Source organism: Bidens hawaiensis, unplaced genomic scaffold, assembly GCF_021521415.1.
Source record: "Bidens hawaiensis isolate Kalapana, Puna unplaced genomic scaffold, B.hawaiensis_p1.1 tig00010731_1, whole genome shotgun sequence".
NCBI classification, from domain to species: Eukaryota; Viridiplantae; Streptophyta; class Magnoliopsida; order Asterales; family Asteraceae; genus Bidens; species Bidens hawaiensis.
In genome coordinates, this window is record NW_027491821.1 from 368,155 (window position 1) to 383,483 (window position 15,329).

At 37.4% G+C, this 15,329-nt stretch overlaps 2 protein-coding genes across 2 annotated transcripts in view; both read right to left on the reverse strand.

Moving 5' to 3' along the window:
- Nucleotides 1-15,329, reverse strand: part of LOC143536024 (receptor-like protein EIX2) — a 112,972-nt gene that overhangs the window by 1,864 nt on the left and 95,779 nt on the right. The window lies entirely within an intron of this gene.
- On the reverse strand, nt 2,650-6,200 carry LOC143536023 (receptor-like protein EIX2). Its single transcript, XM_077030111.1, has one exon. It carries the CDS (start codon nt 6,198-6,200, stop codon nt 2,871-2,873), a length of 3,330 nt encoding a protein of 1,109 aa, XP_076886226.1. The 3' UTR covers nt 2,650-2,870.

Below are 15,329 nucleotides of genomic sequence, written 5' to 3' on the forward strand. Positions count from 1 at the left end.
ATTTTGCAAAATTAACATGCTGCCAAATTCATAACCAACCTCAAACACAGAATGAAGGTTCATCAAAGTACCGGTGAGTTTGTTGTGAGAGAGATCTAAGATACTTATCATGGGCATGACGCGCAACCATGTGGGAAGAGGTCCAGAAATGCTAGCATTGGACAACACTAACTCCTTAAGGCTCATTTGAGTTCTAAACCATTTTGGAAATCCGTCTTCAATCTTGCAAGAATGAAGTCGAACGACTTTCAACTGGAATGGAGGTATCCAGTGAGGTGAAATATTGAAAAGCAATTTGTAATTATAATCAGCATTCAAATACTTCAACATCGAGAGGTTAGCAAAATGGTCTTCTGAAAGAACTCCATGTAAAGAGTTGTTGGAGACATCTAATCTATAGAGTTTGGTGAGTTTTCCAATTAAATTTGGAATGGTCCCATTTAAAAAGTTTGAAGACACTGAAAACACTCTTAATGAAGTGTGTCTTCCTATAAATACTGGGATGGAACCTGTTAGTTCATTGAATGATATATCTAATTCTCTTAAATTAGACAATCGTCCTAGGGATTCTGGAATTGAGCAGTCTAATTTATTATGATCCAAATACAACATCTCCAATCGATTTGAGAGCATTCTGATACATTTGTCGATGGACCAATTATTTCTCCTTCAAGATTACTCGATGAAACGAACAAGTGTTTGAGGTAACACTGTCTCCAAAGTCCAACATCCTCAATATTCCTAAAGTTATTTCCCGAAATATCAAGCTTAAGAAGGTTAGGCATAATAGGAATTGATGAGTTCAGACCGTTATTTGAAAGGTCAATGGATAATAGGGAACTCATGTTTGTTAAAACATATGGAAATCTGCCTTCAATTTCATTGAGGCTGAGATCGAGGTGTTGGATGCTAGAATGTATACCGAAACTATAATTATTGGGTGAAAGATTGATCTTTTGGATGTTACAACCTGACAAACGCACCTCTGAAACATACGGTATCATCTGTAGCAAGTTTTCAAAGCTCCATGTCCTAGTAACATTATTCAATGAAAGATCAAGGGACTCTAGGGATGTGATGTTTACAAATAAGCCAGGTAGTTCACCTCTCAAATCATTTTCACTAAGATCCAAGTGTTTGATACTGGCAAGTTCTCTACTGTAATTAAGATGATGATAACCAAGATGAGCTATAGAGAATCCACACCTAGACAAACTTAAGTTCAACAAAGAAGGCATATAAAGTAAGCTATCAAGGTTTCTTGCCCTGCTAAGATCCAAGCCACTCAAGTCAAGATGCTCGAGTTTTGAGAGACTAGAGATCCATGCTATATCATCTATCATTAAGTCATTTGAGTCGTCTGATGATAAACTGAGATCAAGAACCTTCAAATTGGAAAGATTTCCAATGTGATGGGGAATACTGCCAATTAAACCTACGTTAGATAAATTGAGATACCTTAGTTGTTTCAAGGATCCGATGAACTCTGGAAATCGACTTCCTCGAAAACTATTTCCACTCAAGTCTAGGTGCTTTAGTTTCACCAACTCTGCCAAACAAGAATTCAGCTCCTGACCATCTAAGTAGTGCCGCTCGTCATAACGTAAGAAGTAGCCATGACGAACACCACCTAAACTGTATTCTTCAGCAAGCAAGTTGCTGTATCGATCAACTAAGCCATAATTTTCCCTGCAATAGCTTCTGAGATGAAGGCTGACAACCCTTCCAGTGGTATTGTCACAACCGACTCCTTCCCATCTACAACAATCATTTCCTACCTCCCATGATGAAAGCATTCCATGGTCATCTATTATGCTTTGTTTGAACTTGACAAGAGCTAGTCTCTCTTGCTCAGAACAAGAAGCTCTTGTGAGATTTCCAACACTCACACATTTATGTGCGATCGCCATTAAAAAGATAAATATGAAAAAGAGAGAAATTCTCAAACCGCGATGAGTATTCTCCATGTATCAACCCCAAATTTTACTTGGAAAGTTTTATAAAAATAATAGTGTAGGTGAAGGAAATATTGATTATCTTATGCGGTTATGCCTTCACAAATTTTACTTATAAATCACTAAACGAACAAGCTACTGGTCAGCGGAGACTTGGAATTCATTGTGATCTATTCCTCATGGGCCATGTATTTGCCACATAAAGTCATATATGGTTGACCCTAAGTCTTCACAGTACGTGGTCCACAACTCACAATGTTTATTCTACGTAATTCCCTTTTTTGCGCACCACAAATCAGTATTAAACTTGTAAAATGTGTTACTCCTTCAGAAAATACTACGACTTACAAATCAATACTAAACTTGTAATATACGAAATGTATTAAAAATGAAAGACTTAAGTGACGCCCTGTTTAAAGTCTGGAATTTATGAATGGATTAATCAGTGGTTAGATAATTGTTACTGTGTTTGATACAATAATTATCTCCACCTTTTGAAGGCAGTTCTCTGAAGGAGATTGTGATGGCCACTGTTTTTTAAAGATATTTCTAGGCCTACTAAGATGTTTAATACAATAATTATCTCCTCCATTTGAATTTTGAAGGCAGTGTCCTATTTTTTTTCTGTATTTATTCTCAGTTGCATCTGCATTGTAATGAGGTGAGCCAAATCCAGAAAATAAACATTTCTACAGAATTCTAGGTGGTTAAATTCTATTGTTACCGACTGAAGTGAAATAATCGTCTCTGTCTTAAGTTTAAGGTTTATCAAATCTGGATATAAGTTCAAGTGTCTTACAAATGTAAAAGCACAATAACAATATATTATTTGTAGAAGCACAGTACAAGCAGTGAAAAGGAAAGTAATTACTTATCGTAGATAAAACAATCCATAAACAGTTAAACACTTAATTTCTATGCAGCCTCCCTTCCTCTTCTTCTTTTCAACTTCAAGATTCTTACATTGACTGCAACGTATATCTTGTCCATGGCTACCTCACAAAACATGAAAAGCTTATGTCTCCATTCTTTCTTTAACACCAACACTCCAATAATACCCCAAAAACCTGTTGCAAAACCACATGCTATGTTTAAGTAAAACCATAACCTGTTTGGCTCATTAGCATTTTCATCTTTCTTCTTGCTAGTTGTGGGTGGTGGCTTCTCACGGGGATAACATTCCTTTGGCAGGGGTGCACCACAAAGATATGTGTTATCAGCATATATTGATGGATCCGTAAGCGTCCGCAACTGATTTCCTGTTGGAATTTGTCCTGACAAGTTGTTGTGCGACAAATTCAAGTGACTCAAGAAATTCAAAGCTGCCATGCTTTGAGGAATCACCCCGGACAACTCGTTTGCTGACAGATCGAGAGAAAATAACGACTTCATGTCTCCAATATCTTTTGGAATACTCCCACTGAAATTGTTACTAGACAAATTAAGACCAATCAAAGCCTCAAGTTTCGTTAGCGCTTCAGGTATTCTTCCCACAAGTTTATTGCTTGAAAGATCCATGTTTATGACGAATGCAAGGTTTTTTGTATAGTCAAGTGTAGCACCTTTGAGCACCTGCATCATATTTCCTTGACTAAAGACACTTATAGGATTGTCGTAGTAATAAGAGGACTTCATGCCATCCAACTCTCCAAAACAATGAGGGATTGATCCAGTTAAGTTGTTATGCCCAAGATCTAAAATTTGAAGGTTTTGAGATTTGCACAAAGAGAGTGGAATTTTTCCGGTGAAATCATTCTTGTGCAGCCTGAGGGCACTCAACATTGTAATATTTTCTCCGATCCATTCAGGTATGCTTCCTGTGAATTTGTTCTCACCCAAATCCATGACTATCAAACTTGTGAGAGACCTTCCATCTTGAGGAAGCTCTTCATTGAAGTTATTGTCATTCAATTGTAACCATTCCAAGGATGGATTACCTAAAGCACTCGATATGCCACCAGTTAGCCTGTTTGAACCAAGTAGCATCGCACTTAAGGGCAAATTCCTTAGGCACTTTGGGATTTTTCCCGTCAGATTATTTCTAGAAAGATCGAGAACACGCAGATCTGTCCTTGTGCACAACCACCTTGGAATGAACCCTGTGAAAATATTATTTTGCAAAAGTAACATGCCTACTAAATCATATCTGACCTCATATATAGGAAGGTTTGTCAACGAACCAGTGAGTTTGTTGTAAGAAAGATCTAAGAGGGATATGATAGGCATGAGGCGCAACCATGTTGGAAGAGGTCCATATATGCTAGCATTCGACATCACTAACTCCACAAGTTTTTTCTGAGTACGAAACCATTGTGGAAATCCATCTTCTATCTTACAAGAACGAAGTCGAGCAACTTGTAATTGAAATGGAGGTATCCACTCAGGTGATATATTGAAATGTAATTTATTATTATAATCTGCATTCAAATACTTCAACATCGAGAGGTTAGCAAAATGGCCTTCCGAAACCACTCCTTGTAGAGAATTATTTGAGATGTCTAAATAATAGAGTTTGGTGAGTTGCCCAATTGATTTCGGAATGGTCCCTTTTAACAAATTTGAAGATAATGACAACACCCTTAAAGAAGTAAGTCCTCCCAGAGATTCTGGGATGGAACCAATTAACTGGTTTGATTCTAGATACAACATTGTTAAAGCTTTTAATTTTCCCAATGATTCTGGCATAGAACCATTCAGTTGATTATCAGCAAGATTAAGTAAGGTGAGTTGCCCATGGAATTTCGGGACAGGGCCAATTAATTGGTTAGATGATAGTTGTAACTCTTGTAATGATCTTAAGTTACCTAGAGCTTCAGGAATTGGACCGGTCAGTTTATTGAACGATAGATATAGGCCTCTTAAATTGGAAAATATTCCAAGCGATTCTGGAATTGAAGAGTTTAGCATATTAGAATCTAACTGCAAAATCTCCAATTCATTTTGAGAGCATTTAGATACATTAGTTGATGAGCTGATCATTTCTCCCACAAGTTCATTATCGGAAACAATTAATTCTTTAAGATAACACTGTTCCCAGATTCTAACATCCTCAATCTGCTGAAACTTATTTCGAGAAATATCAAGCTTTAGAAGGTTAGGTATGACAGGAATTGATGAACTCAGTCTATTCGCTGAAAGGTCAAGAGATAACAGGGAACTCATGTTAGTTAAAACAGATGGAAGCCTGCCATCAATTTCATTCAAGCTAAGATCCAGGTGTTGGATGTTAGAATGTATACTGTAATTAAGATTATGGGGAGAAAGATTGATCTTTCGGAGCTTACAACCTGATAAACGCAACTCTAATAGAGAAGGCATCATATCTATAAAACGTTTAAAGCTCCATGGCATACTAAAATGATTGTTTGAAAGATCAAGCGACACAAGAGATGTCATGTTTAGAACGAAGCTCGGGAGTTGACCTCTAAAATTATTTTCACTAATATCTTGATGGTTGATAATGACAAGTTCTTTACTGGAATTAAGATGATGAGAAACAAGATGAGCCAAAGAAAATCCACACCTGGACAAACTTAGCTTCAATAACGAAGGAATTGCGTAAAGCAAGTTGTGAAGGTTTTTTGTTCCACTAAGATCCACGCCACTCAAGTCAAGATGCTCAAGTTTTGAAAGACCAGAAATCCATGCCATATCATCTGTCTTCAAATAACTCCATGAACTGAGATCAAGAACCTTCAAATTGGAAAGATTTCCAATATGATGGGGAATACAACCACTAAAATGTGCATAAGAGAGACTAAGATACCTTAGTTGTTTTAAGGATCCAATGAACTTTGGAATCGGGTTATATTGAAAATAATTCCCACTCAAGTCTAGATGTTTTAGATTCTCCAAGTCAGCCAGACAAGGATTCACCTCATTACCAACCAATTGGTATCTGTCAAAAATACCAACTACAACGACGTGTCCATCGGGCCAATCATTATTATCAGCAAAGACGTAGTCATCACTGGAGTTTGCTCTGAGGTGAAGGCTAACAACTCTTCCGGTGACGATGTCACAACCGACCCTTTCCCACCTACAACAGTCACTGCCAATTCCCCATGATGAAAGCATTCCAGTAGCATCTTCGACGCTGTGTTTGAACTTAATGAGAGCTAGTCTCTCTTTCTCAGGACAAGAAGTTGTACTGAGATTTCCATCACCCACACATTTATTTGTCATCATCACTAAAAAGAGATATGAAACTAGACGGATTCCCAAACCCCAATGAGGACTTCCCATGTTTCAACCCCAAATTAGCTACAATAAAATTGGTGAAATGAAAAGACTAGTTATATTTGTAAATGACTCCCTAAATGAGCAGCAAGTCATGGAATTCATAGTGCTCTAGATGTTATGGTTGACCTGAAGTCTTCACACTATGTCGATCGTTAATTAGTGGAGTATTATGCTGACTTATTCAACGGATTATGCTGACTTTTGAGATTGCGAAGATGCAACATAATTTACAAGGAACAGTCAAAAGATTAATGAATCGAATGTTAAAATTTATAGTTGTAATAAACTAACCAAATTTAACAAAGCCATGCCCAAAATTACCAACTTCTTTTTTTTAAAACCAAAAATAAGTTCTTCATTATTAATATATATATATATATATATATATATATATATAGGGAAAGTATATGATGTAAACCCATTCCAGTTGCGAAAACCCTAGAACCTCAAATGTGTGGTTCCAGAAAAAGACACATCATCGTCTTGGTTATTTTAATCAACAATTAAAAAGGGCATATATGTAATTTGAACATTCATTATTTTATTCTCATGTAATTGTGTAAGAAAAAGGTTCTACCTTAGACCACCATTATTTTATTTCCTATAATATTAGGTTATCTTTTAATTTTCATGCACGCAACCTTCATGTCTACCTTCAACCACCATCATTATCTTTTTCTATATTATATGTTCAATATGGAAAAACTTAAGAGCACCGATAATAAACCCAACACAGCAAGCCCGGCCCGTATGCATAGTAAACCAAAGCTAGAGCTTTGGGCCCCCAACTTTTTAAGGTCTCATTTATTTTTAAAAGTTATCCATGATATATATGTTTTAAATTGGTGTTTTACAAAATAGCTTTTCTAGTGTTGTGGTTAAAGGCTGAACATTTAATTTGGTAGACCAGGATCGAATCCCTCATTCCCCCCTAAGTTTTGTTTTTTTTTTCTTTTATCTTTTTTTAGGGAAAGGTTATATTTATTGTATTCAAATTCATTAAATTCTTTTTATTACTTCAAGTACTTGTTTATCTTAAAACAAAAGTTTAATTCAATAACTTAAGTGTATACATATGTTTCTGTTTGTAGCTAAAATTGTTTTCGTGTTTAGAAAAATTACACTCAAACATTATATATATTAGTTAAGATATTTTTTTTTTGTATGTACATTATAATTGTTAATGCCCATGATGAAAGGGTCCGATGTGCGGTGTTGTTTATCAAATGTTTTTTATATCTTCAAAGAAATTATTTTCATGTTGCGTTTCAACAACTTTTGCTGGTTTCTTTTTAATAAACAAATCAAATATTTTCATATACTATCTTATTTTATAAGATAAAAGTCGGGATTGTTGCACTTATGTAGGGAGTTGAGCTGGGTTGGTAACTACTTGATCTTTCTTAATCAAAAGAAACTACTAAATGTGACATTTTTATGACCTGTTACATTGCCCCGTCTAGTCTAGCTATACATTTGTTTTCTTTTTCATGATAAGGCCCCCAATCTTTTAGTTTGCTTTAGGCCTCCAAAAAGCTTGGGTCGCCCCTGCAACACAACCAACCACCACCATCACCGCCGCCCTCCGCCATCACTCCCCTGTTATCGTCAACGTTGCTGCCTTCCGTCACCAACGTTAGAGATTCGAGATTTGTTTGAAGATGAGATTTGTCACCACCACCCTATAGTTGGTTAGCCGGAAAACACGAAGTTGTCAGAACGGTGACGGGTTTGCACGTGTTGCCGGGTGAACAAGAATATTAAGGTTTTGGATTTGAGTTTGAATGAATGTGGATCCTTTTTCAAATTTATATTCTAACTTTTTTTATATAAATTTCTCTTTAAATAAATTTCTCTTAAACACAATTTTTAAAATTATTTATAATAATCTTTTTGTAGCATTCTTATTATATTGCAGATATGTTAAAATATTACTTTACATATTATTTTTGCAAGATTTAAAGGATTGTATTTTTTGTTTATTCTTTATTATTTTTTTCTTTTATCAATAAGAATTCATATAAGTGTGTATTTTGGTATTGATTTGTCTATAAGATATGTTTTTTCTTCTATTCCTTTTTAAGATCTAAATGATTGTATTTTTATTTTTTTTATTATTAGTTTTTCTTTTAATTAATAAGAATCCATATGATTGTGTTTTGGTGTATGTAAAATATTTTTTTCTTTTATCAATAAGAATTCATATAAGTGTGTATTTTGGTATTGATTTGTCTATAAGATATGTTTTTTCTTGTTTTCCTTTTCAAGATCTAAAGGATTGTATTTTTATTTTTTTTATTATTAGTTTTTCTTTTAATTAATAAGAATCCATATGATTATGTTTTGGTGTATGTAAAATGTTCGCAAAAATATCTCATTCTCTCTTGCGTATGTATGGGTTACGCAAATATTAAAAACTGTTCACTTAAATATATAATATTATTAAAACATACGTTTATAAAAAAGCATAACATATGTTATAGACCAACGTAACATATGTTTTAAAAAATATACGTATATATTTTTTAAAAACAGGATAATAATATTTTCAGTACAAACTCTGAACACCACCTCACTTCACTGTCTTGTTTTCCAGTAAAAAAATAAGATGAAGATTTATTACAAAATTAAAGATTTCTTCAAGAATCGCAAAGAAAAGCAAAAAAAAAAAAAAAAAACTTTGGATCTTTCTAAAGACCAATAATAAAAGAAGAATCAAGCTCATTCCTACTCTAAAAATAACAAATTTCAAAAAATTGTAAAATAAGATTTAAATTCAAACAAAATTTCCAATAATATATTAAAAAAAAATAATACTAAAACGACAAAATCTGTTGGTTGTTGATATCTTAAAGAAAATGAGGAAGATGGTTGGACTGGATTGAGTTAGGATAAAAGAGAAATGTATATTTTTGATATATGGTGACTTTTGTGTAGGAGAGAGAGAGAGTGATGGTGACATAAAGTGTGTCATAAAAATGTGTGGATATGTGTAGGAGAGAGAGTGTAATTGTGACATAAAGTATTAAAAAGTAAAAGTAAAAGTTATTACTTTGATTTGATTGATTTTTGAAAAGTACAATTCATGTCTCCAACACTATTTTGAATTAAGAATACCCACTATGGTGACCATTTATCACAACTGGTTACAATGTTGAACAAAATGACAAAAAAAATATTTTAATTATAAAATTGGAAATTCTTTTTTGTCCACAACTGGTTGCAACCTTGGTTGTTCCAGCAACCCAAGTTTGCAACCAAACTTTATATCTAACTTGGTTTTTTCATGAAAAATACAACTTTTAACCTTTTTAAAAAATGTAACAACACGGTTTTATTTATAAAAAAATCCTGAACATTTTGATATAAAGTTTATAAAAAATGAAACATTTTTATTTAATAAAATATTGGTTTAGGTTGGGTTATGATAGCGAGTAAACTATTGGATTGGGTTGGGTTGTATAGGTGGAAGAAAGAGAAATTATTTTTTTAATAAATGGTTGGGTTGGTTTGGGTTGTGATAGTGGATAGTCTAACTTTATCAAACTATAATTAACTCCTCATATAGGTTATTCAAAAATTTAAAATCCTTTACCTTATAATGGTTATATAGAAAAAAGTAATAAAAGTAAAAGTTATTACTTTGATTTGATTAATTTTTTGAAAAGTACAATTCATGTCTCCAACACTATTCTTAAGTGATTTATGAGGGCCTGTGGTGGAGAGCCGGGTCCTAGATCGGGCACGGGGATTTGGCGTTGCCCCTTTAAAAGTTTTCATTTTTGCAAAGATGGTATCCCGGGATACAAGGGGTACTCTAGGTTACTCATGCATTTTCAGCGGGATCATTTCAATGTAAAGGAAATGAGAGATCAGTTAAAGGAGCGTCTTTCTTCAGACTTGGACTCTACAATGACGTTGTCGAAACCTTGCGCTTGCTTAAGAACTGGTTATGCGGGGAGTGCATGGGCCTGCATGCCTTGAATAGGCATTGTCTGCACGGAAAAGAAGTGGTTAAATGCACCCCACGTGCAAGAGGCGACTTTGATTTTATTGTGGGGATCCCTCAACCCCGCGATTCGCAGGTGGAACTTGGGAGTGGTCTGTCTGAGATGTTTGTGGTAGATGTCGCTCTCCTTGAGCGCATCCTCGCCATTCCTATTGCTACTGTCAAGAGTATCCCGCCCGCGTGTCGCATGGATTTTGCCCAGGCTTTGTCAGGGGGGCTCCGTAAAGTGGTGGATGCCCCGAGGTCTATTGAGGCTTGGGTTAAACTTTTGTTGTTGCCTCGCTGCACGTTACGTGTTGTCAAACGGCTACTAGGCAGGAACGAAGGTCCGGTAACAGGAAATCGCTTCAATGTAGCTCCATTATGCGGGATTTGGCTGTTTGGAAAGATGGGGCAGGTTTAGAAGAGTTGGTGCTACCGCTCCTTGAACTTCCTGTGATGTGGGATTGCCAACATAGAGAAGAGGGAGGGGGAAATATTAAGCATTGCCTCCGGAAGGTAGCGAATGGCCATTACACAGCGGGGATCAAAGTCCTGTGTTCATCCGGGGTCGCGCCTGCTGGGGGGATACATTGAGAGCATTGATAGATAAACATCCTGTGGTGGACCCCCCGAGCATGCCCTCCGTCGTGCCATTGGAACCAGCCATGCAGGTGGACGGTGATTGTGTGCTGGAATGTATTAAACCTTCCCGAAAGGTACATCTTGCGGGAGGGATGGTTTGTGGGCCCAACATATTTTAGACAGTTTCTGTGGCCAGGGTTCTCCAACCGCCTCCAGGCTCTTAAAGGCCATCACTGATGTTGTCAAATTGTGGCTTGGGGGGCTTTGTCCTAAAGTTCTAGCAGAGTTCATTGCTTCGGGACCGTTGACCCCCCTGTTGAAGCTTGGCAATGGAATTAGACCCATCGCAGTGGGGGCCATTTGGAGAAGATTAGTGTCGAAAGTCGCTATGCGTAAAATAGGGAAAAAGGTGGCTGCTTATCTAGGAGATTTCCAATTCGGGGTTGGGATCCCTAATGGGGGCAGAAGCGGTATTGCATAGTGCTAACAGATTTTTGAGCGCGTTTCATTCTGACGGGTCCCTGGCTATGCTCACTGTTGATTTTTCTAACGCCTTCAACGAGGTGGATCGGACGACCCTTCTCAGGGAAGTTAGCTGCATATGTCCATTTATCTTCCCATGGGTCCAGTTTTTATATGCCCGCCCCGCCTGTTTATATGTGGGGGATACTCATTTTGGGGCTTTTAGTGGGGTGCAGCAAGGTGACCCCCTTTCCCCTCTTCTTTTTGCGTTGGTCCTTCATCCGCTCATCCTTAGGGTGCAGGGGACACGTTACTTGCTCTTCCATGCTTGGTATTTAGACGATGGCACTATCATTGGTAAGGCTGAGGAGGTTGCTAGAGCGTTGGGCATTATTCGCTTATTGGTAAGGCTGAGGAGGTTGCTAGAGCGTTGGGCATTATTCGCTCAGAGGGGGCGTCTCTAGGGCTTAGGCTTAATATTTGAAAAACGGAGATTTTTTGGCCGACATGTGATGATTCGAAGAAAGTGTCGGATTTATTCCATGGCGAGATTAGCAGGCCTGTGACGGGAGTTAAACTCCTGGGGGAGCGGTTAGTCGGGATGCAGGGTTTATTCGGTCTTTGGCAACTAAAAGAGATTTGAGGGCAGTTGAACTTATGAAACGCCTGCCGGACCTGAGGGACCCCCAAAGTGAGCTACTTTTGTTGCGCTCGTGCATGGGGGTTGCTAAGTTAGTGTTTGGGCTCCGGACCTGTCAACCTGAACATGTCAAAGAGGCTGTGTCCATCTTTGATGCAGGCCTGCGGGGGACAATTGAAGATATTGTTTTGTGTGGAGGACCACATTTTGGGGACCTCCAATGGAGGTTGGATTCCTTCCCTATGCGTTACGGAGGCTTAGGAATTTTCTTGGCTGACGATGTCTCCGCATATGCCTTTGTGGCTTCTAGGTCCCAGTCGTGGAATTGCAGGACCACATCCTGCGAAACGCTGGTGTTATGGGGGTAGATCCTGACTACTATTTTTTTGCGCTTGGTAATATTGGAACAACTCTCCCGGACCTTGATACAGGTGGTTTACTGATAAGGAGACCGCCCCCAAGAAACCTCAACAAACCTTGACGAGTGCTCTTTATGGTAAACACGTACATGATTTGGAGGAGCGGTTCGATATGATCCCGAGACAAAAGGCAGTTTTAGCTTGTCTCAAGGGGGCTCATGCCCAGGATTTTTTGACTGTTGTGCCCATTGAAGGTCTGGGCAACGGATGTCGGCAGTTGAATACAGAGCCATCCTTAAATACTAGCTTGTGATTCCTCTTTTCCCTCCAGATGAATCATGCCCTATTTGTAAAAAAGCTTGTTTGGATAGATTTGGTGAGCATGCCCTCCACTGTAAGGAATTGCCGGGATTCAAGTATCGTCATGACTGGGTTAGAGATGTCTTATGGGACGTGCTTAGGCGTGCCGGGATCTCAGCCAAGAAAGAGGCACCTGTTAACTTTTTGACTGATCCGCGAGAGGGAAAATCTACCCTGCGTCCTGCAGATGTTCTTGTGTTTGGCTGGGCAGGGGGTAAGCATGCGTGTGTTGACCTCACTGGGGTGTCCCTGTTGGTGGGGCTGAGAGACAGTGACTTCGTACCGGGACAGGCGGTTTTGAGAGCGGAATCTAGGAAGGTTGCTAAGCATGAGGCAGCGTGTTTGGAGAATCAGCACGTGTTCATTCCATTTGCCTTCGACACTTTTAGATCCCTAGCTCCCGAGGCGGTTCGCTTCTTGGAGCGGGTGCAGAATGTGGTCCAGAGTGACTCGCAGAGCCCGAGGAACCAATGATTTATATTTAGTAGAATAGGCTTTGCGATTCAAAAGGGGATAGCGGCGCAGCTTGTTGCTCGCTTACCCATTATCCAGATGTAGCTCGGTTTGTGTTATATATAAATTTAAAGATCTAGTAATAAAAAAAATTGAAAACTAAAAAAAAATGATGGTTTTGATTTAATTGATTTCTTAAAGGTACAATACTTGTCTCCCACACTCTCTTTTGTATTAAATGTTCATAAACTTTGTATAGCCCGTCTCTCACTCTCTCTTGCACATGTATGGGTTACGCAAATATTAAAAATTGTTCACTTAAATATTTATATTCCGATACAAAAAAACATATGTTTTTGCATATTAAAACATACGTTTATAGACAAGCGTAACATATGTTTTTCATATTAAAACATATGTTTATAGACCAACGTAACATATGTTTTAAAAAATATACGTATATATTTTTAAAAACTGGATAATAATATTTCCAGTACAAACTCTGAACACCACCTCACTTCACTGTCTTATTTTCCAGTAAAAAATAAGATGAAGATTTTTTACAAAATTGAAGATTTCTTCAAGAAATCGCAAAGAAAAGCAACATAGTACCTTTAAAAAAAGTTATTCTAAACAAAATTTTCACGAATATCTTTAAAAAATATACTAAAATAATCAGATCTGAACTTTGTCAACATAGTACCTTAAAAAACGAAAAAAAAACTAAAAATGACGAGATCCTTTTTTTTTAAATGAAACTAATCCAATTAACAAGTGAACACAATGAAAACAAGCGTTCCATTTGTTCAACAAAATTCATCATTATCCAAAAAGAAGAAAACGATCCAGATTGTTTACATCACCACCAGCTCTAAAGAAGAAAACGATTCCAGACTAGAGATCGAGAGTCGATTTTACTTCAGATCCTCCGTTCACAAAGTGTCGGTAGCTCCACTTCCTTCCGCCTTCACCTCTGCCACCGCGAACTTTGGGTTTTTACCACTTCGGCTCACTCAACCTTGACCGGTGGCTGCTTGAACTCAACGGAAACCACCATATCCCTTTTTGTTGCCCCAGATAATTACTGGTCTTTTCCGGAAAAAAGACACGAGATCTGGAAATCGTAGAGAAGATGGTGTTGGATTAAATCAAGAAAAGATAGATCACATCGTGACATGAATTGTTGAATTTGAAACGTATTATATGTGTTTTAGTAGAGAGAATTGGAGTAGATGGTATTGAATTGAATGAGAGAGAAATGAAGGTGTTGATATGACATATTTTTAAATTGATTTGATAAGTGTGTTGGCTGGTCAAAAAGTAGCCAAAAACCAAATGACATTCTTGCCCTTTTAGTGCTTGCAATCAATAAAAAAAATGCACTAATAAATCCAGGTTACTTTGAGATGATCTCATCCGTTGAAGGTGTAAGATCAATGGTTCATATTGGGTTTCCAGGGTTTTCACAACTGGAGTGAGTTTTTATTTTAACCTTTCCATATATATATATATATATATATATATATATATATATATAATTTATGCCTTTCAAAAGGAAAATTTGCCTATGATAATTGAACTATTGATCATCGGCTACCTTGGATTGTCCGGCTTGTGGTGAGTCGGAAGAGACAGCCGAGCATGTCTTTATCTTATGCGGTTTGGCTCAAGTGGTGTGGCAAGCGATTTCAATTTGGTGTAAGGTTCGCATATTTTCGCATTTAGTATTTCGGATATTTTTGAGTTATATAAATTTATAAGGGTTCAAAACGAAAGGTGAAGTTTTTCCACGCGTTTTTTCTGGTGTCGGTGTGGTGCTTATGGAAGGCGCAATATTACATAGTGTTTTAATGGCATGGCGGTTATGGTGGAAACCGTGGTGGGGTTATAAAAGCACTCGGATATCTTTGGGTTAAAAATAGGTCGGATGGGTCTTGCTTGTCTTGGGAGGATTGGTGCAAGTTCAAGGTATAGCTAGGCGTGTTTTGTAAACGTTCAGTGGTGGTTTTGTTGGGTGTATCTTGGTCCTCAGGCTAGTGTCTTGCTGACCCAGGTTAGTTGTATGGTGTATTTTTAATAGAATTTTGTTTTTGTTGGCTGTTCAAAAAGAAATCATTGACTACTTGGCTCCACAAGACTAAATAGCGCAATCATTAATGGATGCTCAATCTCTTTTTCAACTACCTAATCATAAGTATTGTTAAAGTCTCTTCCACCCCCGATCCCAAAAATATCTCCTTAATAGGGCAGTAAAAGAGTCGAGCCAACTTCAAGCTTGACTAGGC